We start from the raw sequence: 27399 nt of genomic DNA, 5'->3' as shown, positions 1-27399 counted from the left end.
GCCATTTTACATTCCTGGAAGACAAACAATCATCTCATCCTTTAGATGTTCAGTATCTTTTACAGGAAATTACCACCATTGATTAGTTGTCTATATCAGATGCACAGAAATCTAATCTATTCTCTTTCCATCAACCCATATCATTTTTTCTTAGCAGCCAGGTTGTGATGCTACTTTCTCACTATGTCTCCACTAAGGCTTTTCTGCAATTTACAGAAGGAGCAAAGAACTTCTATAACAACAGCAGCAGCAACAGTAGCACCAGCAACAACAACAATAAAGGACTGCTCACAAAGACTTTGCTAGTTTGAGATTTTGATTAAGTGACCAGACCATGTAATTTTGAGAAGTAATATTTGTGCGGGTTTTTTGTTTTTTTATTTTTGTTTTAGAATTCAGTCTTTTGCTTTGGCAGTGACTCAGGTACTTTTCTTCCAATCATTATTCATAGCTTATATACTACCATACATGCACATGGTACTTAATAGAATAATGTAGCTTTTTAAAAAATATATTTTTCCTATGTTCTAACAGTAGATGAGATACTTTTGAGTGGGGAAAGGAAGCAGCCAGGAAACTAATGGATGAATATGAGCACCTGCAGGGGCCTGGCCTTAGGTTTCCTTTTGGAAGGACAACTAAGAGCACATTACTTTTGATTATGTCATTAGGAATGGGAAGCACCAAACTCCAAGGCACCAGATCATCCAGTGCAGAGTGAGAAGATCAATGAATGCAATCTTTGCCTCATTATCTCCCTGTCCCACAGATTCCACTAGATGGGCATCTTAGCTTGACTAGCAAGGGTGCTTCAGAGAGGGAGAGAAGGAGAGTGCAGCAGATAACTTTATCCAGGCCAGGCCACTCCAGTCTCTTTCCCTCCACCCAGCAGAACGCTCTGCTTTCCTCTTCTCTAGGAGAGGCAGCTGGCAGAGTACTTTTCATGCAGATAATAAGAGGACATGAGTGCTGTTTCCAGCTTTGGAAGGATTCTACCACCAGTCCACTCTCTAAGGAAATAAGCCAAAGACTTCCCAGAAAGGTTGATTTCAGATGGCTTGCTTGAGTTACCTTTAAGTCCCCAAACAGCTTCCAATTTAAAATTAATTAGAAACTATCACTTAAAATAACACAGCAACTTTAAGAGCAGGAGAGAAACAACCTTAAATTTCTTCCTTCAAACAGCCCTGCCTCTGAGCAGCAGAGTCTGAGTAATTTCTTCACTTTCTTGCCCCGCTTCACACCCTAGATATTCCCTGCTTGCAGCCAAAACCCACATCCCTTGCCCTTTCTCTTTGTTTCTGTCTACTCAAACCAAGCTATAACTGCCTAAAGGCAAGACAAAAGAAACTGTATCACAGAAAGCCGACTAATGGGAAAGCATACAAGCTATATATATTATTCAGTGCTTGCTGAAAAGTTCCTTCAGTGAGCTGGAGAATTAGGCTAAAGGTGGAAAGATATTGGTGTTATTCCATAAAGCTGTGCCAGAAAGTTGCTTTTAAGGCCAAATTCTAAAGCCCTATCTTTTGAATAACTCTGGCATTAAGGAAAATGTATACAGAAAAAAAAAAACATTCATATTGCAGCAATGGAAAAGAGAAGCTGAGCAGGATTGTGTTAAAATGCTTTTGTTTTCAATGCATGCATTTTCAAGCAGATCGAGTTGTATTTTAAAATAATTCCACCTCATTAGCACCACAGTAGTAATAATCAGGAGCACTTCAGAAACTGACAAGCAACACCAGATATACATAAGAGCAAACTGGAGATCCAATTATTACTGGTGTTATAGACATTTTAAAATTAGGAAATCTCATTTTTAGTCCCTGTATGCTAATATATGCAAATACTCTTTTCCACTTATATTTTGAAAACACAACTTAAATACTACATAGGAAAAAGAAAAAGTTGTACCACATTATCACTTGTCAGAAAATTCCAAGAGTAAACATTATCTAATTATGCAAAACTATAATACAAAATTGATTTCTTGTTTGTTGTATTAGTCCTATTTTTATTATAGGACAATTCTGCATTGCTTTTGGTCACGTTAAATTAGATTTTTAATGATTTTCCTCAAAGAAAATAAATAAATAATTATAAGGAATGTAAGCAATGGCAGCCCACACAAGTATTTTTCAGGCAAACCACAACACCCAATTAAGTAGCTTGTGAACCTCATTTAATAGTTGTATTTCATTATGCAATGCAGAACCAATTCCAAAATGAACTCAATAAATATATATAAAAATACTAATTCAAACCCAGTTGGCCAAATTCAAGGAACTCTGAATAAAGGAATGAAATAGCTGGCAAGCTCTGCTGAAAGTCAATTTTAAGTTTAGCTTTTTGCTGCCGCAACCTGGAACAATTTATCCCATAGACAACAGTACAGGACATTTCTGTATTACATTATGGGAAAGAAATCAATACTTTTCTTGATTTCTACTACTAGAAGCAGGAGAAGATTCACTGAGCTGTGTGTGTGAATATACAGCTGTTTGTGTGTATTATTTAAATAGTACATGTAGAGATCAAATAACATGAATGGTCTCCACAATCATACATCCAACACTTGCAAGCCATTCCTATCAAGGACAAAAAACTTTAACGTAAGTTTGTCACTACTGCAAAGCCACAAATTGGTCATCCACTCATTAGACAGAAACTGAGGGGCAGTCTACTGTCACAGTTACAATGTAAAAGAAGCCAACTTTTGCCACAAGCAGTCACACCTCTTCTTATTTAAATACTGCACAGAAGTAGCATTTTTGGCTTGGATTGCTGGGGTCCACATCCTGTTAAGTAAAGTGGCAGTGGACAGCTCATTTGCTCCACAGTAGGTCTTCCAAGATGGAGAACACCGTCTAGGGCCAGAGGATTGAGGGTTGTGCCCTAAAAGTAATGACATCTCCAGAGAAGAAATAGCAGATACAGGAATATATTAAAATACATAATGAATGTACTGACACTGAAATAGTAACATAACATTAGAGAAAGCAGAAGAAGGTAGATTTCCCCTTGTATGGTAGAAGGTAGATTTTCCCTTAGACTAACTAATTATTATTGTCTTTAAGGTGATAGTTTTCTGCCAGGCAGTGATAATATTGTCTGACAGTAGAAATATTGTCTACTTTAGTAGACCACTGCCACATTATCCATATTTTGTACAGAAATAAATTTATTTAGTTGATCACAACTGAAATAACAAACAGGGAGACAAAAACGAGCACCATCACCTTCAGTATCTTTAATGAAAGGCAGATATACAGTATGTGGGGCACTTTACTGGTATGTACAAATTCACTAACAATACTGGTGAACCTGCCATCTTTCCTCACAGGGAGGCAGCTTTTGAATTACACTTGAATGTGCTGCCTCCTTTTACCACAGGCTACTGAAGAAAGATTCTTCCACTGGGGCAAATAAAAGCATATGAAACTCAAAGCACATACTGCTGGAAGTTGGAGAAAGTAAAGATTATATACATTTCTCCACATAAAACAGAGTCTGCTACAGAAATAGTAGTGCTACAGAAATACTCAGTTTATGAGGCCCAATAGAAAGACAGACTCCAAAATGGTACTTCTCCTGAAAGGATTAAAGATTTCTATAATGAGAAAATGCTTCCTTCAAATAATTACAGAATTAAGAGCATTTCCATTTAACCTAACATTAGATGTAGTTGTAGGATATTTCACAGGCTATGGCAATTCTTTCCTATTACAGTCAGTGAACTGGTGACTGCTTCTTGCATGTTATTTGAGTTTCAGTGCATGCTCACACCATCTTGAAAAGCTGTAGCAATATGTCAAGAAATTGACTTTTATTTTCATAGTGTCAAAGAAAATGGCAGCACATGATTACTGCTTGGAGAATGTCATTGTTCAGGGTGTAATGTTAGCATTTTGTGGTTGGATTAGCCTTGTGATGTATCTTCTCACAATGCCAAGTAATTTCTTCTTTTAAATATCGCTTGTCTAAGTTAAAATGCATTTTTAAAACAACAACAACATGATTTTTCAATTATTTAGATAAATGGCCATAATTTTTAAGAAGCTAGAAAGCTATCAGTTTAGAGATTCAGTAGGTCAGCCACATGTGACAAGCTATTACAACTGGGACTTACTTAAAATGCATCCCAGACACTTATACTGGCCTGAGCCATAATACCTCTTCAGTTCCTCTATTGCAAAATTGGAATACCACAAGTGATATAATCACTTGGAGATTTTTTAAACACTGAACAATAATAAAGTATGTGTCAGAATGAAATGATGCACATTTTATTATTACAATATAATAATATAACAGTATATTACTTTGCCTCTTCCTAGCCGTTGTCTGAGACCACAGGCTAGTTTGAATTCCCAGCTCTGAAGTCAGAGACAGCACTTTGACCCTGAGGACTGTGCTCCAGCTTGGAACTGGGAACTGGAGAAGCTTGCAGAACAGCCATTTTCCCTGGCTGTTCTGCAAGCTCAGAAAAGCAACCTCAAAGAAGGGCTGTTGCAGGGGGTGGGAGGAGACTGGAACAGCCAAGCTCTGAGGTATTTTGAAGCCATTCCAGCCTCCTTCTTAAATATGCCAGCTAGATGGACAGAAATGTCCATTTATCAATAATGGAGAGCAAGATGATAAGTAGGCAAAGTTGCCTCTACAGCTTCTCCTGCTCTGCGCTAGAGGCCTGGAAACCTCCATATATTAACGTTTTTGGGTATCCGGACAGGACTGTGCTTTTAGACAACACTTCTTTCCCTAAGACTACCTGAATACAACATGGTATAGGTGCCTATAAAAACCACCACTTTATGGAACCCTTCTCTTAAAAGATTGTGCTGTCCAGTTCACTTGTTTATTAAGTATTGTGCTTGTAATCTTTTTCATGTTAATTATTATAAATATTTAAATGATGGCTTTTGTATTATTAACATAGATTTTAATCTATGATTCTGTAAACTGTCCAGAGGTAATTCTAGATATGGTAAGCAGTGTACACATTGGTTAAATATATCAAAAGAAATATAGTTTGACTCACTCACTAAAAACTTTGTATGTTATAGTTTCAGGGTAAAATGTCTTTGCAGCCAAACACTTCTTTTACTTCAATAGTTTCCCTCTCAAGCATGTTGTGGAGATGTGAGATCAAATTCATTATAGGTGATAGTTGTCATTATATCCCACAGTATAAAATAGTATCTTGGACACAAGTAACTGTGAGTGAAAGGTTACAATGTATGGGTGTTTTGAGAACTCTTGCACAACAGCTAGTGGAAGACTTCATGCAGCAAATCATCATGGTGCATCATGGAGTTGGTAATAACTTTTCTCACAGAATACCATATTCTGCTCCCAAACTGTAAATACTCCTTCTGTGAATGGAAGCAGCTTTCTGCTCAGTTATATGTATTGAAATGATCCATTGAGATCATCAGGTTCTATATACACAAATCATTTGGCACAAAGACATTTTGTGTTCATTCCATAAGGAAAAATAGAGAAACATTTCTGGGAAAAGGTACTGATCATATCAAAAAGCATTTGATCTCCCGTGGAACTCCTGCAGTCGTTTTGCCTAGTAGAATTCGACCAATTTATTTTAATTTTTCTTTTTGAAGACTGATCTCCAGAGTATGCCCTGAAGCTGACCAAGCCAAGCACCACATATAAGCTACTTGAGGCACAGCCGGGGATAATGCACTTCAGAGGAGATGACCATCAACCCTTCCATTCAAGACATAGTTAATCCCTTCTCAAGGACACCTAGCCCAAGGTGCAAAGGTATATACAGGTGAAGTCTCAGCCAGCTGCATAAGGCCTCTTTGTGGGTAAAGTATAATCACAATCTTTGTCCTGTGCACAAATCACATTTCTGTAGGTGGTACTTTTGATGGAGCCCTGAAATCTCAGTCTTAAAAAGCCTTCATTACAGATACTAGGTGCTGGAACAAGGTCTGAATACCAGAACCCTGAATCTTGCCATGTATTGCCCCAGTATACAACCTGTTCTTTAGGCTTCCTGTGTTTAACTTTGGACTACATACTGACTTTTGGTTTCGATATCACTGGGTCCTTGGAATTCTGTTTCAGCACCACTGTAAACAGGCCAGAAAAATTTAGTGGTCATTTTTCTAAAAAGAGAACTTAAATGGGGGTAATGAAGCAAAACACGACAACTCCTTTAGTTTATGTTAAGTGTGGGGTTAACCAGCAGGCAATATTTCTAAGCTCAGTTGACATATGCAAAATACGACAAATTACATTTGTTTTCATTTTCTTTTTTGGCACATGCAATAAATCTTGAATATGCACATTTTGAATGTTTATTTATAACAATAAAAATAGCAATGAAAAAATTATCAGTCTTTCTTTTGAATCCCCTTCATCTGTAAATTATAGCCCATGAAAATAACTCAGATAAAATGAACTTCTTAGAAACATATATTATGGCTCTATGGAGTTGCAATGCTAACAATGTAGTGAGTTATTCTTTTTAAATGTACCAGTGATATTTATTTCTACTGTATCAGCACTTGGAAAGAGAAGAGCAAAAACTCCAGGTGTTTCACTCGGCACACTGGCCCCTTAAAAAGGAATTGCACAGAAGGTAATACAGAAGGTTTTATTGTCTAAATAAGGAGAGCAGATGAAATGCACTATCTCCCCAAGTACAGAAGCTAAAATAAAGACATGCAGGGAACTTGATGTCACAATGCAAAATACTAACTCTGGTGCCCATCTTTGCTATAGCAGCATAACAGCAGTACCTAAACTGATTTGCTGATGCTCATTCTTTCCTACAGTAAGCCCTTTTTGTTTGAGAACTAATGTAGGATGGAAATGTCCATTATTTTTCCAGATCACGTAAAGACAATTAATGTAAAGGTCTCAATAGCATATTTTTTATTTTTATACTAAGGGTGATATATTATTGCAAAGTTATAATGCAAAAATATATATTTACAATATTCTATGCTGCACCACTTTGCTATAATTAGTTTGTGTCACATACATAACAGTATTTAATACTATAGAATTAAAGGGGTATCTTTTGTGGGGGGGAAATATAGCTACAAAAAAATGATGGCCTGTAGGGTCAAAGTTTCACTTGCATGGCTGAACATATTGTCGACAAGAGGGAGAAGCATTACGACATGTGTATTCCTTTTTAAGCCTTAGAGCACTGGGTACCCATCCTGTTCCACCAGGGCTTGGCCCACTAAGGGAAATGGTAGAAAACTTACTTAGTCAAGGCTTATCTATGCTGGGTGTAGTCTCTTCTGGAGAAGTCACATTAGTCTTACTAAGACTTCCCCTCATGCCAAGTAAAGTCTGGTTCCAGAGAATGGCTGGACCAGGTATGTCTGGACTCAGGCAGGACTTGTCATATCCATGGGGAGCTCATGGGGAGTTCACCTCAACTCTCCATTCTTGTTGCCAATGGAGGGATGCTTTCTCAAGTACAGAAGCCGTATGAAAATGAACAAGGACTGTTATGTAGCAGACCTGCTTTCTAGAGCAGCTGCCTATACTCATAAAAGGGCCCTTGTTGTTTCTATAATCACTGGCTTTTGGGAGACAAAGGAGAGTGAGATGCTACTGAAGACTTGTCAACTGAGCTGGAAGAAGGCAAAAGGCTGGGCAAGCACAGGGTGACTCCAGAAGGTTTCCCCAGGTACACAGCATTTTCTTTTCCCCATATGAGTCTGCCCTACGGCAACACAAGGGGATGGATTCAGGGCCCACAATAATATTTCCTGTTAAAGACCACATTACCTTATAAAAATACAGTTGTCAAGGGTACTAGGGCAGTTGAGGCAAAGATCTACATTTTCTGCTGTATAATACAGGACTACCTCCACTGGTCTTACACATGATTCACACAGTCCACTTTCTGTCTCCTTATCTGTAGTGTAATTGAAAGAATTTTTCACCCTGCTATGGAATTCTTTTCACCTTTTGACAATTTCCATGTTTTTATGGTTTCCCGCATCTGAACCTAAAGTCATATCCTGTCCCTCAATTACCTGGCAAATTGCTAGCACATTCTGTCCTTGTTAAATAGGTCATATAGTACTAGATGTTTATTGAATGTCTCTTGATCCATAACTTCATTCTTTTCTAATAAATTAACTGCACACCAGAAATTGAGCATTACCGTATAGCAGAGTATTGAAATTTTGTGTCTGTGTATCTACCTGTATGAAACTCAAATACTCTGGCCACCTAATGAGAAGTAAGGTCTCATTGGAAAAGATCCTGATGCTGAGAATGATTGAAGGGGATGGCAGAGGTTGAGGTGGCTGGATGGAGTCACTGGGGAGGTGGGTGTGGGTTGGGTGGACTCTATGGAATAGTAGAGAACAAAAGAACCTGGAGGAATGTTGTCCATGGGGTCACAAAGTCTTGGACATGACTTTGTCTGAACAACAACAACAACAACAACAACAATCTACCTGTATATCCCAGTGATAACTTTAAACATTCATGACATGTATTTTCTGATACAACTACTAATGTATTGATACTAGGATACAGGCTGCTACTAGGGGATGAAAATCTGATGAATATTTATTACTGCCCCCAACCCAAAGGTCAGTTTGTTAGCTCTGCATTGGTGTTGACTCACTGCTATGGGAGTTGACTTCCTTGAAGACTTCTGCTTCTAAGATAGGCTGCAATGTGTGCATTGTTAAAATAAAATATTAAGGAAATTTGCATAAATCATGCTATTTTTGCAAATTTGAAAGTGGAAACTATGCAGTTCTAGCACATAATGAGATTTGAGCAAATTTCATTCATTTTGTTAAATGCACAAATCACAACCACCCTTAGGCATGAAAATCCACAGAATAAAGCTTAACTTAGCCCTTTCAGTTAAAGACAGACAAAAAGTTTGTTGCATTCAAACAAACCAGATTGTACTGGCATATCTCTAGTGATTCCATCTATATCTCCACAAACTAGTATATCAAAGCTGAAATGAGAATATTAGAAGTCTAATTTTAGTGACTAAGTATCTTTAATTTCTTAAAAATATGCTAAAAACAAACAAATAGGCATATCAGTCAACTTGGCATATAATCCCACAGACACTCAAATCAGCAGGAGAATCTTATATGTGCCCAGTGAAAGTAAGTCCTATTGTGTTTGCTCCTGCTTACATTCAGGTTAGTGTGTATAGCATTAAAGCCTAAAACTTATTTTGTAGCAATCTAAGTTAGAACATGCTATTTACACTTTAACAAAGTTTAGTGAAAGATGTTATGCAACTTAAATGTTACAAAAGATTACACTGGAAAATCTTCAGATGTACTACAATTACAATCAGGATATGAACTTAATTCAGGAGCTTCTTGCTAAGCAATTATGAAGTGAATCATATGAATGCTCATTTATGTCTCTTCTTTTACTGCTGGAACAGTTGGATTGGATTGAAGTGCTCGACACATTTCCTTGCTACAGACAGTGCTTCTCTCAGAAATTTGATCTATTGACTTGTTGCATGTTCATCTGATAAATCACTGAGATCTAAATATATTTGGGGCACTCAACTTGTCTGTTGGATACAAAACACTGGGGAAAAAATATGTAAGTATACTGAAGAAGTAAGATCCATACTCTTCTCCGTTGCACTGATGTATGGCTTTCCAGTGGTATCAATACATAAATAAATGAGGCCATTTTTATCGGTTGAATGCAGAGAAGACACCTCCACCTTTTGTTGTCATCTTAGACTTTTTTTCTTACCAAAAGCTCTGCCTTCATCTACCTACTATTGGCTCAATTCATTACTTCTATTTCTTACTAATATTTGTTAGATATTTCTAACAAATCTGAGAAATATAGCAAAAACACTACTGTCTAGGTCTATCAATTATTGATTTAAATTCAATCTTCAGAAACAATTTATGTTTCAAATAAATCTCTACATGGATAAACTAGTACTGCACTATTTACTTGCTTTTTAAGTTAGAAACTATCTTGCATTTGTATCCTTGCCTTTTTTCACAGACCTCAAAAGTACTGCTGACTTCTTTTCCCTAACATAAGAAGCAGTAGCAAAAACCAATGGGAAAAAATGTGAAAGCCAATCCTTTCTCAGTGTTTACTCATGGGCGTGACTGACCAACCCACCATGGTTTATTTAAGCCATATGCCAGTGGCCATTTTGAATATTCACTGCTACAGCATGGCTTGTCATGTTGTGCAAGCCCATGCAGCATAATCCTAGATCAGGCCATGAGATCAAATGACATAACAAGTTGTGACCTGTAGATGAATATTTAAGTCTTCAGAAAGCCATGGTGGGCTATTTTGACTGCATGAGCCAGGTTAGTCTGACCTTAATCACGGCACAATTATGACAGCATCTCTAGTTTCTGTCCAACTTCCCAGCAGATGGCAGTACAACTCCACTTTAAGACAATGCTGCCATGTTCATAACTTGTATACAGCTCCTGACATGGCAGTAGAAGCGCATTAAAGGGATTTTGAGTCTGCCAGTCTATGTGTAAGTCACCCTTCCTCAGCCTTGTGCACTTGTGCAGATATTCTGGACTCCTACCCCAGCATGACCATTACTCATGTGGCTAGAATGTGATGGGACTTGTCCAAAAACCCTTGAGGGTAATAGGTTGGGGAAAGCTAAGCAATGAAGATTGAGAACTGTTTATATCTCACTTTTCCTCTTCAAGAAATGCAAGGTGCCATACAGAGTGTTTCCAAGGTGTCCTTCCAGCCAGATCATGATGAGACCCAGACTTGTTTAGCTTCAGCAAAATTGCTTCATTGTGCACGCTCAGGGCTATGTCTGGAAATATTGTCTTCATCAGATAGATGCTCCAGTTGCATCAAGCCCAATCTTTGCCCAGGGGTTCTCAATTATAGAATAAGCCCTGTGAATTGTTTGAGAAGGGATGCAGGAATTGCAACGGGAACCTTAATGTTAAGGACTTGAACAAATACAAGCCTATTAGCTTGTGTTTTAGGAGTTCCTATCTCCAAATACATTTGCCCCTTTTCTGTGAATGGAATGGACTGCATGTAGTCCCCTACAGGAGAGGAAATAAAAGATGAAAGAGCAGGATGGTGGCCTAAAATCAAGAAACAAATGGCCAAGGAGCACCTTGATGAGCACAATGTTTCCAAATCTCCAAAACCTGACAAACTCCATCCTAGAGTTATAAAGGTGCTGGTGGAATAACTATCTGAACCACTATCTATAATCTTGAAAAACAGGGGGCCAGATAACTGGAGAAGAACTGATGTTTTCCCCATCAACAAAAAAGGGAAAAAAGATGAACCGGGGATCAGAGACCAGTCAGTCTAAAATCAAACCCTGGGAAAATACTGGAACATATTATTAAAAAATCAGTCTGTAAGTGCCTTGAAGAAAATGCACCTACGAACAGAAGCCAACATGGGTTTCTTAAGAATAAGTCATGCCAAACTAACCTAATCTCATTTTTGACTGGGCTAACCTCCCAAATCAACAGCAGAAATGCTGTGGACATAATTTACCTAGGCTTTAGCAAAACATTCGATAAAGTGCCCCACAACATCCTGATAAACAAACTAACAAAAAGTGGGCTTGATGTAACTACTATTACGTGAATCTATTCCCGGTGACAAAATCAGTCACAAAGAGTGCTCCTTAATGGCACCTTCTCAAGTTACAGCGGGGTAATGAGGGGGCTGCCACAGGACTCAGTCCTGGGACCAGTGCTCATCAACATCTTTTTTAATGATGTAGATGAGGAAGTCCAGGAAATGATAATTAAATTTGCAGATGACACAAAAGTGGACTGAATAGCTAACACCCTGGAAGCCCAAAGGAATATCCAAGGTGAACCAGACAAGCTAGAACACTGGGAGAAAAGCAAGAGTAAAATTCAACAGGTACAAATGCCAAGTTACCCCCCTAGGGAAAAAAAATCAAATGCATCAATACAAGATAGGGAATACGTGGCTTAACAGCACTGAAAAAGATATATATCTCTTGGAGTTGTAGATAATAAGCTAAATATGAGCCAACAATTTTCCCTTTATTCTGCACTAGTCAGATCTCACCTAGAATACTGTGTTCAGTTCTGGGCACCCAAGTTTTAAAAAGATGTAGAAAATTAAATAGGGTTCAAAGGAGGGCAAAAAAGATGAACCAGCATCTGGAAACCAAGCCCTATGATAAGTGAGAGAGCTGGGCATGTTGAGCTTTGAGAAGAGAAGACTACAACGGGATATGCTAGCACTCCACAAGTACCTCAAAGGCTATCACAGAGAGGAAGGAAAAGACTTCTTTTCATTCATCTCCACATGTAGGGTATGGAACAATGAACTTAAACTTCACTACACCAAATTCTGGCTAGACACCAGGAAAAACTTCCTGACCATCAGAGAAATATGACAGTGGAACCAGTTGCCAAAAGAGGTGCTGAGCATTCTCACACTACAGACATTCAAGGTAAAACTGGACTGTCTGAGTGGGATGGTGTGACTTGGCATCCTGCACCAGCGGGGGGGGGGGTTTGGACTCAATGGCCTCCTTGTACCCTTCCAACCCCACTACTCTATGAATTCTATATATTTATATAACATCACTGGCCTTAATCTGAACCCGGCATAGCCTTTACCTCAGGAATTGAGGTTATGGGCCCTGCTAATGAGTTATATCTTTACATTCGGCATCTTATTCCAGCAAACATACAAATATGAAATTGACATAGATCATTTGTTTGCTTAAACAAACATTTTAACACCAGGCTGAGCTTAGATTTTTGCAATGGCACTGGCAGCGATACAATTTCTGAGGAACTTTCTTTCCCCTTAATTTTCCTCATCACAGCCTCTCTATTCATCAGGGCCCTCTCAGCTCACTCCATGACATTTTCCAGGGCCTGAGGTGGCTGCCATGGGAAGGAAGCACTGAAGAAGTTTGTTTTTGACAGCCCCAATGTACACAGGTAAATCTGGTTCCAACTCCTGGGTTTTGGAAAAAACAACAGCTTCTGATACACCTCCAACGAATTCTACTTTGCAACATCCCTGCGTATTAGCACTCTGAATATATTTTTAGCTACACTGAGCTTCAGTAATGTCCCATTTCTAAATTTAGCAGTCCATGAAATGCAAACATGCTTTCCACTCTGGGTATTAGGAAAGAGTGTAGGATGGCTTTTGCTTCTGAACCCTTCAGTAAAACTATGTCACTCATTATGTGGAAGCACTAATAACTGATACTGCTTTGGTGCCTCAAAGCTGATCGTCACTGATAATAAGTCCATGTGATTGATAACTATCTTGAACTGCCGTAAAAAAAGTAATTACATATGGTTTCCTTCTCAGAACTGATAAACTAGCATCAAGATGGAAAATAAGAACTGTCAGTGATCCATCTATTTCAGCGTTCTCTTTCTACCAGCTAGCCCAATTATCTGGGAAGTGTAGAAATAGGACATGAGCGCACAGCCTTCCTCTTGTTTGTCACTAACATCTGTTACTTAGAAGCATATTTTAAACATTAAACCTCTTTTCAGGTTAATTCATATTTGGAAAGAAATGCAACCAAATGGTCTTCAAGACAGAGTCGAGCGGCTGTAGGAGAAGTTGGTGTCCCAGTTACAATGTCAGAAACACCCTCAGAGGTTGAAGCTGCAACTCCAACCTCAATGTGCTCTCTCTATCCCTGCAGCCAGTGTAGTTCTTTTTGTTTTGAGACTAGAAGACTGCACTTGGAGGAGGTAGTTTATAGTTATTCTGGAGTACGGAGTGAGGAGGAATGAGGGTCTGTCAGGTTATGAAATATCGTCACAATGCTTCTGCCTGAATTGCTAGCATGTCAGAGCAAAAGACTTCCAACTTGACAGGGCAGGAGATGCACAGGCATGACCTTTACCACCATTCTCCATTGTATGCTTGTCCTTCTTTGAGTTCTCTGAGTTATGGGCAGCCATACTGGACAGTACTGCCACAAAATCAGGCAGACTGACACAAGCACACACACACCACAAAAAGACACCAATCTGATTGAATGGATCTGTAGCTACAACTGATTTTACAGCTGAAGTTTGAACAATGAAGTTTCCATCCTCTTGCATTCCTGCTAACTACACAGATGCTTATGAGGAGATTTGTGAAGTCAATGTTCTAAAACTCGACAATCTGGAATTCATTCAGGACATGTCATGGTCAATATTACTGTGCACTGGCTATCATTAACTTCAAGTTATTCTGAAAGATTTTAAGTTGATATTACTTATCTTTAAAGCCCTTGAAAAGGCTGTGATCCCAGAGCCTTCAGACCTGCCTCTTTCCATACAAACTTATCTATATATTTAATTTACCTGCAGAAAACTTATAGTGACTGAAGCCTCTTTATGATGAAGCTATGGGGAGTAACATCCTTTTGATATTGGTATTATTTAGGAATCCTGTCCTTAGACAATCACAACAGACTTAGTTAAAATTTTATGGATAGGGAAACCATAGTGCATAGGTGAACATATTTCTCAGAATATCAACCTGAAGACTTTTCGCAATAAGTTTAATTCTTATTCAAGTATATGTAAAATTCAGTCATGGATGTGGTTCCTGACCATGGAGAACTCCCACAGGCTCACTAACTCCTGTGGTGAGACTGGATAGTGTGCTTACATTTGAGGGATATAGGGGAGAAATCAGCTAACTTAATGGCATTTCTATCTGCCAGATCTAGCTACATAGCTTGAGTACTTAAGGAAAATCATTGGCAAATCATATCAGTTGTACTACTTGATAATCACGGCATGTGTGATGCTTAAAATTGCACTGCTCTGTGATAGATATTTTAAAGGGAAATGCAGGATTAGAGATAACCAGAAAATTGCTTTGAAATGTTACAAGATTTAACTGACACATCAAGATTTACATAAAATTCATTTTCAGTTTCCCTTAAAACAAAAGCAGTGTTGTCTTGGTGTTTCAAAGCACCTGTACTGTAAACAATTGAGGCCCTTTGAAAGTAAACCTTTGAGGCACAATAAACATCAGTATTTGGCAATATCTATTTGTCCAAAATGTAAAGAATGTTGGCCCTATATTAACATTCCATTTGTGTCTAGCCACTGGATTTCAGATTGCATACACAACCACTTCAACCTGTCTCAGTGCTGAAACACAATATATACAAGGGTGGAAATATTTGTATCATAAAACTTATTAATAAACTATGGGACTTTCATCCCACACTCTTCATGGCTGCTAAAAGTCAAGCTAAATATATCCTACTCTTTGCCACCAAACACCTACCCTACTATGCTCACCAATGGCCATAAGGAGACAATTGCAATGGGTCCCCCATTGTAAATGCCCAATTGAAATTGTTTAATAAGTTGGAGCTGTATGGAATGAAAGCATTTACTTCTTGAAAAGGCTGTACACATGCAATAAATAAATAAATCATGCAATATTTCAAATAATAATTCAGATAATAATACCATGAGGAAATTGCTATTGAAAACAATGAAACAATTTTTATGCACTTTACACGTCCAAAGAGATTTACATGGAAAAACTTGTTTTTTTTAATTTTAGAATTACTTCACAACCAACTCTATGAATCTATGTATAGGAAACACCCATATAATTAACTGGAAGAAGAGACTATATGGAAAAGAAATGCAGAGGGATAATTCCTGGACATATTTTCCAGTTATGTTGATAGAAAAACAATGGAAATGCATTATTTGAATTTCAACTTGTTCCATGATCAAGCCCAATAAAACTGTCTAGTAGAAATGAATACCAATAAGTGACACCAGCACTAGCTAAACAGATTTCTGAACATGTATCTTCTGTGTCTGCTGGACTGTCAACTATGCTTCTTAGGTTATGGTTCAATCTCTAGGTATCTCACATGAGTGTAAAATAATGTGCATTGGGGCAAAAAGTCTCAAGTTCATGTATAACTGATCCAAACTAGCAGTATCTGGCCAAGAAAGAAGATCTTCGTAAATTAATGGATATATTGATGAAAATGTCAACCAAGTGCATGGCTACTATGAAAAAGGCAAATTATATGGTGGGCTAAATTACAACAGGAGCTGTAAATAAAACTGCAAATGTTCTATTGTTCTTATATGAATACTTGGTGGCTAAAGCACCTAAAAGGTGTTTTGCAGAGTTGATGCAGAAAAGGGTAAGCGGAGTGCTGGAATGTCTCCACTATGATGAAAGGTAGGGCCACGAGGTTGGTGACCGGTTTGCAGGGGATGGGGTATGAGGCAAGACTGAGGGAACTGGGTCTCTTCAGCCTGGAGAAGAGGAGACTCAGAGGGGATATGTTGGCGACATACAGGTATGTGAGAGGATGTCACATGGACATGGGTAGAGACCTGTTCTCCCCTACAGAGGAAGGCAGGATGTGCTCCAACGGAGCAAAGCTCAGGGATCCAAGGTTCCATTTTGATGCAAGGAAGCACTTCCTGACAGTCAGGACCCCGAGGGTGTGGAATGGGCTTCCACGAGAGGTCGTTGAGGCCCCATCGGTGTGGGTGTTCAAGGATAGGCTGGACGTCCACATGGTGGGCATGTCTTGAGCGGAGCCGGCTGGTGCCGGAGGTCAGACTAGATGGCCTGGGAGCCCTTTCTGACTCGCTCTGTTTCTATGTTAAGGTTACAATGCCTGGGACTGCTTGGCTCAGAAAATAGGCAAATGAAAAGAAAGTTGTTGTGTACAAAATCATGTATGGGGTGAAGAAATCTGATTGGACAATTTTTTCTCTCTTTTTCATAATACTACTTGGATGGCTGATTCCAGGAAGTGGTCCTGGAAGATTATTGCTCTGTTTTTTTGGCATTTATGCCATTGGATACCACAGGTCTCTACCTAGTCCCCTTGCTGTTCCCTGTCTACATGAAAATACTACATAATTTACAAAAATATTGACTGAGGTAACACCAATATGTGGATGACACCCTGCTCTATCTTTCCTTCATACGAAGTTTAGGTGAGGCAGTAGATGTTAGAGCCAGTGTGGTGTAGTGGTTAAGAGCATGGGACTGGGACTCAGGCGATCTGGGTTCTAGTCCCCGCTCAGCCATGGAGCCAACTGGGTGACTTTGGGCAAGTCACAGACTCAGCCCAACCTAATTCGCAGGGTTGTTGTTGTGGGGATAAGATGGAGGAGGAGATGTAAGCTGCCTTGAGCCCTTTGTATCCTGTAAAGCAGGATATAAACCGAAAAATAAATAAATAAATGTTCTGAACCTGTGCCTTAATGCAGTAATAGACTGGCTGGTGGTCAGTAAACTGAAACTCAGTCCAGATAAAATAGTGGTATTATTGGTGCATAGTTCTTCTGACTGGATAAAAGCTATTCATCTTGTTCTAGAAGAGCCTGCACTTCCTCTAAAGGATCAGGTGGGTGATGCTCTCATACCCAGTACTATCACATACTAAAGAAATGGGTAGTTTCAGGGACATAGATCATCTTTTATCAGCTGATGCCAATTATATCATTGGTATATGGGTAAGGATAGGATAAATATAGATATTCATACTCTGATAAGCTCTCAGACCGATTACTGCATTGTGTTAGATGCTGGGCTGCCTTTGAAAGCAGTTTGGAACTACACCTAGTCCAAAATAGGTCAGCAAGATTGTTAAAATGGACTGGCCCATGTGATCATATTCTGTCAGTGCTTTTTGATATGTATAGGCTGCCAGTTTATTTTCAGGACAAATTCAGAGTGCTCTAACTGGCTTGGGGACAGGTTACCTGCATATATACTTGTCCAGATTCTAAGGTCAGCTTCCAGGGCCCTTCTGCAGGTGCCTCTACCAATGAGGTGAGCTGACAGCAAGGGGAGATCTTTTTCATTAGTAGCACCCTGGTTATAGAATGCCCTCTCAGAGAGGTTCACCTGGATCTTACATGGTGATCCTTCTGGTACCAAATGATCTTTTTCCTGTTTTTTAATCCATACAGCTTTAATCATTGTATTCCTAGAATAGAATTTGCTACCACAAGAAGTAATGATCATCATTAACTTGGATGGCTTGAAAAGGGAACTAGCCAAATTCATGGAGGGTAAAGCTATCAATGGCTACTAATAATGATTGATGTCTACTACTTCCAGCATCAGAAATAGTATTCCTATGTATACCAGATACTGCGGAAAATGAATGCAGGATCCTACTGGTGGGCATCCCACAGATAGGTCATTGGCCACCACAGACCAGATAGTTGTTTGGTCTGATTAGGCATGGTTAATTCTTACTTAATAGAAATGTTATGAATAAACTGCTGGTACTGTGCTTGAAAAACACTGCTCAAATGCTGTGTTAGAACCAGAAATATGCCAGCATTATTTGTCATGAAAAAAGAAAAGTCTGTGTGTGAGGGGGGAGGGGGTAGATTGAAAATAGTTTTCTGTTTAAATATATGTTTGGGGGTTTTGGTACTGTTTTGGTTTGTATCCAATCATAGTTAAATTATAAGACTGCCCTAAGTTTAGAGTACAGTATTAAATTGACTGAGGCGTTATACAACTTGTAAGTCTGAAAGGCTATAATGTTATATTCTATCCACTCCAAAACTTAAGAGGCAGCAGAACGAAATATAGATTCAAATTCAAGGTTCCTCCAATGGAATTTTTTTCATGTCGGCCTGTTACAAATGGAAAAAAAATTCTAAACCTTATTTTCTTTTTCACAATTTGGACTTTCTAGCTGGTCCTTGGAATCCAGGTTAAATTAAAAAATACCTAAAGTAAGAGATATATAGCTTCATATTGCAGGGTAAGTCATTTTACCCTCATATGAACTACAGTCAACAACTTTAGGGAAGTGTATTTCTATTTTAGCTGTAATACTCTAATCAAAAAAGCTACTTTCAGTGTACACTTAATGTTTGCATCGAGGCCTAAAATATTTAAGAGAACCAAGAACACTTTCTTAGAGGTGGATATCAGTGACTGTTACCTGATCCATGACTGAAACTCAAATCCTAGGATGGGAACAGTCTCATGTACAGATAACTGGCACTAACTGCTCATAGTGGTATTTATTTCAGAGACTCAATGGAGACAGCAAGAGTAAGGAGTTATTGAGGAACACAATGCCTTATTTTCAAAATAAAATAGCATCAATGTAAGGTAATCCAGTTTACCAACTGACCTAGTTCAACTGATAAACTAGCCCAGTTCAGGAATGTTTGCAAGAGTTGCTACCCAATTTTTCCAGAGAACCATTTCTCCCCTAGACTTAATTATAATAGCACACATACCTAGGAGAGTACCAAATTGACAGTTCAGTTGAAAACCACAATTCTCAGATGGTTCTTACGTTACTTTAATTTTGTAGCTTGCAGAATCATAAGTGTCATGAGCTTTTGATTTTTCCACAATTAGAGCAACATTTGAAGTGGAACTTGTAGCGAGATGCACATGCTCCAGAGTAGGAAAAGGCATATCTGGTCCTGTAAGCTACACAATTACCTATACACTGATCCGGACTTCTGCCACCCTGCTCTGTTAATATTCCTGCTACTAACAAGCAAAGGAGCTACAAAGGCAGCTTATATTAAACCCTCTTATTCTATTTATGAGACTTCTGACAGTTGTTTCTTATACTACACCAGACATGTGGGAACACTGCTCCTTCCTTCACCAGTGGATAATGTGGGAATGCTGGGTAATGTGGGAATGCGAAAGGAAGAAGCCGTAAAAATCCTCCATTTGCACTAGCATCCACACAATTTTTCTGGATGGGTATCTGTCTTGGGATCACTGCGGCATGTGCTCTTCCCAGCAGACTTGGCCCTTTTCATGATATTGCACTGTTGCAGACAGGAGCCACACTGCTTGGGATTTCACACAATAAGGAACTCATCTTGCAGACTATTTCCATCATTACTTGGAGACAGCACAGAGAAGACAGTAGGATTGTTTGGCAAAGAAACACACTTGAGTGAGAGAATGGAGTTCATTCTTTGACCATCCTTTTAGAATAAAAACACACAAAAAAACCCCCTTCAATTTTTCCATGCACATTCCTTTTCTGAAAGAGTATCATCAAATTATATTTGGATTTTCATGAAATTTATTTGAAATTGTAGATTAATTTACATGAAAGAAGAATGGTTTCACTTTGAAGGGAGGGATCATTAATTTTTGTTTACCATACTGCTTTGCACCATGTTCTCAAACTACTTAAGCAACTTGCAGCTCACCAAATGCTTTGGCCACCAAGTAAAGTGTAAAGCTGACAAAGATGAAATGTGCGGCCTACAGAAGTCTCCTCCAACCTGGTGCCTTCCAGCTTCCATTAGGATGGAGAAGGTTGGGCAACAGGAATGAAATAATTCTACAATGAAGGACTAAACCTGATGTACTTCTGTACTTCTGCTTATGTAACATGAGTTTCTCTTTCCTTCATCCCACCTACAGTCTCCCTTAGCCCCTCAACCCCAGTCCCCAAAACCTCTGGAGCAAGAAGTCATAGAAGAATGGAAATTCCATTCACTACTGGTTTCCATAGTATGAGAGGAAGGGTTTTACCAGATACAAACCAGTGTTTTAACAATACTCCATCATAGTAAATAAAGCATAGTATTTGGCATTATAGACAATACCTGCACATTTGGTTCTGGTGATAAGTGGAGGGCCAGGCTGACCAGTGCCACCTTCTCCGGGTCTGGTTAGAAGAACATGAATCTCATATTCTGTGTCTGGGTCCAAGTGCCACAGCTTGTAGGTTGGTGCATTTACAGCATGAGTTTCAGTCCAGGTCCCAGTTGTCATATGGTATTCAACTTCTTTCAGGATAATAGGGCCATCCCCAATAATTGAGTTAGCATTCAGCTGAATCAGCAAATATGTTGGTCCAACGCCAAGCAGTTGTGGTGGTGCTATTGGTCGAGGTGGTTCTGTAAGACACAATACAGAAAAATGAAATCAGAAAGATAATAACCGTAGATACACCTATGAACCAGGATTCTAACAAAGTTTATATAACTGAAACATACGCAAGTATGTGCGTGTTTAAATGCATGGCCTACAACAGATACGAGCTGATAATAAAAATGATTAAATATATTTTAATACTGGTGCAAAATTGAAATTACGACTAGGGAACTGAAAGGGAGGTTAAAATATAACAGTGGAGTTTCTGCCTCCAAGTACCATTGCCTAAGAGTGATTTATCTGAGAAAGCAATTAAAGCATACTTTCCTAAATACAATGAATCCACTAATAAACACCGAGGCTTCATTTTCATTCCAGATGGTTCATATTTTGGCTAATTTGTTTTTGTTAATTAGGCAACAATGCTAAATTCAAAGCACACAGGGGTTTCACAGTCAGCAGTAATGCAATGCAGCAACTCCACAAGCTGGATAGGAGTCTAGAAAAAATGTCAGCCTAAAATATCTGTTAACATTTTCTGCATGTGTTCTATCTTTTGGGGGGAAAAACCTGTGCCTTCCTATATGAAAAGCAGGAGCTTCTAAGAATCCCTTGTGCAAGTTAGACACTATATCAGTCTAAAATAAGATGCTTTCACTTTCCTGTAGATTATGATCTACAGAAATGATCTACATCACAACTCCCTGGCAACAGCTTACACAGTGTGGCTCTTCATACATAAGGCAAATGGTTACTGTGCAGGTATTCTTCTTACCTTGCATTCTGTGTTCACACATCCATGAAATAACTACTCATAAGGAGTTTCCCTGTGCCCCTCACCTTCTCCCGCAATGGTGGCATGCGTCCTATCAGCCTCTGCAGCTGGGAACAAATCTCAGCACCCACAGCTCCTGCCTCTGTCACCTGGCTCCCCCCTTCCCCCCACTGGCCTGTGTTCTTAGCTGGCTGCCACTTCTGAATACCCATCTTATGCACCACTCCATCCCCTCACCTCTTTGCCCCCCTGCCACTCCACTCCCTTGTCTCTTTGCCACTTTGCCGCTTGCCACAATGCCAGCCTTGCAAGGTGCACGCAAGAGATGCCAGCCTCCCAAAACATGTGTGCATGTGAGAAAGCCTTGTGAGGCTGCCATCTCTCCTGCACACATGCGCCTCACAAGGCTGGCATGGTGGCAAGTGGCAAAGAAGAGCAACACAGTGAGGGGGTAAAGCAGTGAGGGGATTGGCAACTGGCCAGCTGGTGTATGAGGTGGTGATCAGCCAGGGTGGCTGAGCAGCAGCAAGCATGCAGAGGGTGGCTAAGAAGTTGTGTTTAGAATTTGAGATTGAACTGCATTAATTTTTTACATCATTTTTCAATTGTGACTTTCAAAAATCAAAACAAAAGCAAAAATAAAAACAGAGAAATAAAATAGAATAGAATTTAATAAAAAATACCAAAGAAATATCATATTTCCTGGACTTCGTTGACTTATCTTTTCAGATCTTTTAAAATATGTCTTGCTCTTTCTTTCTTTCTTTCTTTCTTTCTTTCTTTCTTTCTTTCTTTCTTTCTTTCACACACATACACTGTGATTAAAAAACAAAAAGCAAAAACAAACCCCTTCCAATTTATGACCAGATTTAAGACCAAGCTCCATTTTTGAAATGGTGGAGAACATGGAGATATATCAATTTAACAAAGACAGTTTTCATAGGGCTCTTCCCGCCTGCCCACCACATACACACAAGAAACCAAATTAAAAACTAATTTCAACTTCCGAATGAATCTAATTTCAATGATGAAGTTAGCATGAATGATAATTCATGGGGTGAGAAGTGAAGATCTTATGTGTCCAACTCACGAAGTCTACAAATAATGAACTCTATGTCGTACAGCATACCATTCCACCAGTTCCATTTTCTAACATAGAATTTTGTTTTCAAACAATGTTGGAAGTACATCTGTACTGACACAACAGATGACTGCTGAGGTGTGTTTTGATACTGAGATGGAGGTTTACTTCAGGGTTTTGTTATTCAGTGGTTCATTGTTGCTAGTATCTATCCTAAGCTATCCTCAACCACTTAAATCAGCTCTATCTTCTAAGTTCTTAGAACAGTACACTGTGTTGGGAAATATGTACTTTGAGTAATAACACTGTGACTATTAGGATAAAGTTATGCACTCATAAGACTAATATATCACTTCGTATTACATTTTTGTTAGGCTAGAAGCAAAGCAGATTCTCCTATTTGCATATACATTTTATTTTCAGGCTCTTGAAGACAAGGAGACATTTACAAGTCTCTTCATGTTTCAGTAAATTATGCATGAATTTTAATCAGTTATTAAATGAACCAGTAATTGTTCTCAGAATTATTAATATTCTTCATAACACAATACTCTATCAGAGCCAGAGGTGTGGCGTAACCAAGATTCCCAAAAGTACGCTAACTGGCAACTGAAGCATGCAATCCCAATATACCAGATAAACTTTTCTGATGTTACCTAATTAACTTTCCTATTAATGGTTCTCATTCCTTATTCTATAACCAGAGTTATCAAATATTCCCCAATTATAATTTCAAAGTTGCAGAGTTTACTTCTATACTGAAAGTAACCAGAAACTTTCTGAATCTTTAATCAGAAGTAAGTGGGCAAATTCTGAGGCTGTTATACATTGGTTTTATATGACACAGTTTTCATATGTTTATACCATTAAAAAAACCCTTTAAAATAGCTTCTAGAAGCTCCTACTATAAGATGAGAGCACCTTGTCTTTTAGCTTACTATCCCATGAGTGTCATTAACAAGCTTAGTAAATCCTAATTTAATTTCAGAAATGACATTTGCCCAGATGTTGTATAACAGGAAAAAAAGGAAGGATGTGAATATATCAAACAGCAAGTCACTCTTCCAGACAGCACATCTTTTTGTATGGTGCCTACAGGCTGCTTGTTCCCAAACTTTCTTACATGTCTGGGGAAATGTTGAATGAAATAAATGCTCTATTTTTAGGTAATTTGGCAACAAAGGGGCTTGTGGCACCTTAAATGCATTTTGGAATGAAATGGCCATATACCCAGAAAGCATAAGGGTTCGTGAGCTTATAAATCCAAAGAAGGAGCCAATTTTTACATTTCACATTTTATAAGAAGCACAAACATATCAGACATATTTGAGGATTGGATATGTGGTACATAAAAATTAATCTGATTCAGAAGACATAACAACCTACCCTTGTTTGTTGTGATTGGTCGGTTCTCATGCCATGCAAACAGGGCCTACTTCACTAAAGGTGGCTTGCTTTTTCAAACAATTGGCCCGTTGTGCCCATGGGCTGTTCTCTCTAGGATTGTTGTCTCCTGTGGTGGGTTGCTGTGTTGTCTGAACCCATATGAGCAGCAAAAATATTTTGCCAGCATTAACAGGCAACTATCAGAGGAGTGCTGTTGACAGCAACCGCCAGAATGCCAACAGGCAACTAGAGTCTACTGTCAGAAGCTTCCCCTTGCCCATGGTGGCATAAAGAGGCCATCCTTGTGATGGCTCAAGAGGATGGCTAGGAACTGCTTCTCCCTGAGGAACAGGCACAAACTCCTCAGGTAAGGAACTGCTCTCAAGCTGCTGGCCTGGAAGCCTGCAAGATGGGAGCCAGAGATCCCGGAGTGTTCCAGGCAGTGACATGGAACAGACTGGGCATCTCCACCTCCTTCCCAAGCCATCAACTGTCAGGCAGGAGGTGGGGCCCCCATAATCTGCTCAGTGGGGCTGCCCTGTTCTCAAGGTGATCTGGGGGGAGGAGACAGGGGTGTCCAATCTGCTACCCCATGCTCCCCACAGCACTTCAGAGCAAGAACTAAGCTTGCACTATGGGCACTGCTGGAGCAACATGCCCTCTGTGATATCTCCACTGTTGCAGCTTGTAAGACAGGTGGACTGAACTACACTGTCTGGAACCTAATACTTCCCTGTTATGAATGCTAGAACTATATATTAATAGTGAGAGAGATGCAAGGTCAAGCAACAGCCATTCCATTTGTCCTTTTGTCCTTAGCTCTTGCCTGTCCCCTGAACCCCAAGAGGTGATTGGAGTAATCTTGTTCACAAAACACTCCAAAATTTAAGCTAACAAACTAAAGCTCAATCCACCCAAAGGTGAGATGATGTTTGGTGGTCACTCTGACTGAATGGAAGGTGTTCAGCTCCTTCTGAACAGGGTTACACTCCTCTTGAAGGAGCAAGTTTGCAGTTTGGAGGTCCTCCTCGAACCATCTTTGTCACTTGAGGTTCAGATGGTTTCAGTGTTATGGAGTGACTTGTACCGGCTCCAGCTGGTATCCCAGCTACAATCCTATCTGAACAAAGATAGTTTGCTTTGAGTAATCCTCAGTTTACCTTTTTAACTTCATTTAAAAAAATTGCATCTTATTCTGTGGTACTGCTATGCTTCCATGTTGATTCTATTGCTATTGCTCCTCAGTTTTGTTTTAAATTGTTTTTTGTTTGTGTATGTGTTTTTCAACTTTCTGCTAACTCCCCAGAGAGCCTCAGCTATTGGGCAATATAAAATTAATTAATTAATTACTCTACCTTCTGGTAATTTCTGAATTAGATGCTGCAGTCTACATGGGGCTGCCCTTGAAGATTAAAAACTGCAGATTATCCAAAAACATGGCAGCCAGACTAATAACCAGGGCTAGAAAATCTGAACATATAAGACCATTACTGGCCCTTCTGTATTGGCTGACTATATGCTTCCACACCTGACTCAAGAGCCTTGCTTTACCCCATAAAGTCTTTCACGGTTTGAGACCACAGTACATGATCGAGCTTTTCTACTAATCTAGGGCAATCTACCCAGTTACTACAGCATCTCTTCATCTTCAGGATTCAGACTTGAATTGTGACTACTGGAAATATAGACTGACCCACAGAGTTCCATTAAAAATTATCAGACAGTTTCAGTGCGCAAGCTAAGTCCAGTGTGGTGCAGAGCATGGAGCTGGGGCAATCTGGGTTCTAGTCCCTGCTCAGCCAAGAAGCCAACTGGGTGACTTTGGGCCAGTCACAGACTTTTAATCCAACCTTCTTCACAAGGCCATTGCTGTGGAAATACCATTGAGAGCAGCAGGAGGAGAATTATGTAAGCTGCTCTTTCAGTACTTTAAACCAAGAAAAAAGTGGAATATAAACCTAATAAATTAGTCCAAAGGAGCAAGAAGACAAAGCACAATAAACAAATATAATTTACATTGACAAATAATATACATGAGGTTATGAGTCTGCAAGGTGATTTAGGATTAAACAGAGTTAAAAGCTTTAAATAGCACTGTGGGAGGGAAAGTATCAAGCTGTATGAACCTGCTTAGCTGTTAAAAATTAGTTGTTAAAATTAAGTGTAAAATGTTTAGTTAAGTTTTATTTTTTACTATTATATTTTTAATATTATTTTTAATATTCTATAAATTGTAGCATACTCCCCACAAAGCTTCAGTTATTGGACACTATAGAAATAAAATTGATAATAGTAATCACGCTCTAATACCAGTGGTTCCCTGACACACATATGCTGTATACCTATCATTATCATTATCATTATAATGATAGAAGGATGGTATAAATTGGTTCGACCCAATGGCCCTCATGGCCTCTTCCAACTCTACTATTCTATGATTCTATGATTCTGTTTCTCATTCTCATTCTCATTAATATTATCAGTTATTTCATTTTTATACTGCCCATAGCCGAAACTGGGCAGTTTATAACAAGTATAAAAAGAATAAAATCCAATAAATAAAAACATTTTAAAAATTTAGAATTAATTGTAAATTGCATAAAATAACATTGTGTGATAATAAATCACAATAAAAAGATCTGACCAAGAATAAAAGAATAGCCTGTGGCTAATTGTGTCAGGCCCCTGAATGACCAGGAAGGTCTTTAATGAGGGCTGTCTCAACCTGGCACCAACAAGATGGCAAATTTGGCACCAGGGAGGCAGCAGCAGGGAGGTTGTTCCAAAGATGAGGGGCCATCACAGAAAAGGCCATCCCTCTAGTTGCTACCCTTCAAGCCCCTTCAGGACCTAGAGGCTGAGCGTAGTGTCTGGGCAGACTGGGTTTTGGAAAGGTGCCCCAGCAGGTATTGCCGGGAGGAATCTGCTTGACTCTACTATTGAATCAGATTTCACTGGGGAGTTGCCATTGATGCCGTTGAGTCCACAATTAATGGATGAATTTCAGTTGTTGCGGCCTGATGATGTGGACAAGGTGCTTGGACAAGTACGTCCTACCACTTGCTTACTAGACCCATGCCCATATTGGCTACTTAAGAAGGCCAAGGATGGGATTGGGACCTGAACCCTGGAGGTGGTCAACGCCTCTTTAAGAGACGGCCAGGTACCTGCCCCTTTAAAGGAGGCAGAAGTCCAGCCAGTCCTAAGAAGGCATCCCTGGATCCAGAGGTGGCCACCAATTATAGACCGGTGGCCAACATCCCGTTCCTGG

At 39.2% G+C, this 27399-nt stretch overlaps 1 protein-coding gene across 8 annotated transcripts in view; it reads right to left on the bottom strand.

Moving 5' to 3' along the window:
* The window catches only part of PTPRK (protein tyrosine phosphatase receptor type K), a 363911-nt gene that overhangs the window by 120889 nt on the left and 215623 nt on the right, over positions 1-27399 (bottom strand). For all 8 annotated transcript variants that reach the window (XM_044424851.1, XM_044424869.1, XM_044424876.1 and 5 more), the window contains one exon: positions 20616-20909. In XM_044424851.1, the coding sequence (XP_044280786.1) occupies positions 20616-20909 (294 nt within the window). The remainder of the gene's footprint in view (positions 1-20615; positions 20910-27399) is intronic.

This window comes from Varanus komodoensis, unplaced genomic scaffold, assembly GCF_004798865.1.
Source record: "Varanus komodoensis strain SLA01 unplaced genomic scaffold, ASM479886v1 scaffold1, whole genome shotgun sequence".
In the NCBI taxonomy this organism is placed as follows: Eukaryota; Metazoa; Chordata; class Lepidosauria; order Squamata; family Varanidae; genus Varanus; species Varanus komodoensis.
Note: the sequence above shows the minus strand (reverse complement) of the source record. Positions and strands in the feature narration are given on the sequence as shown.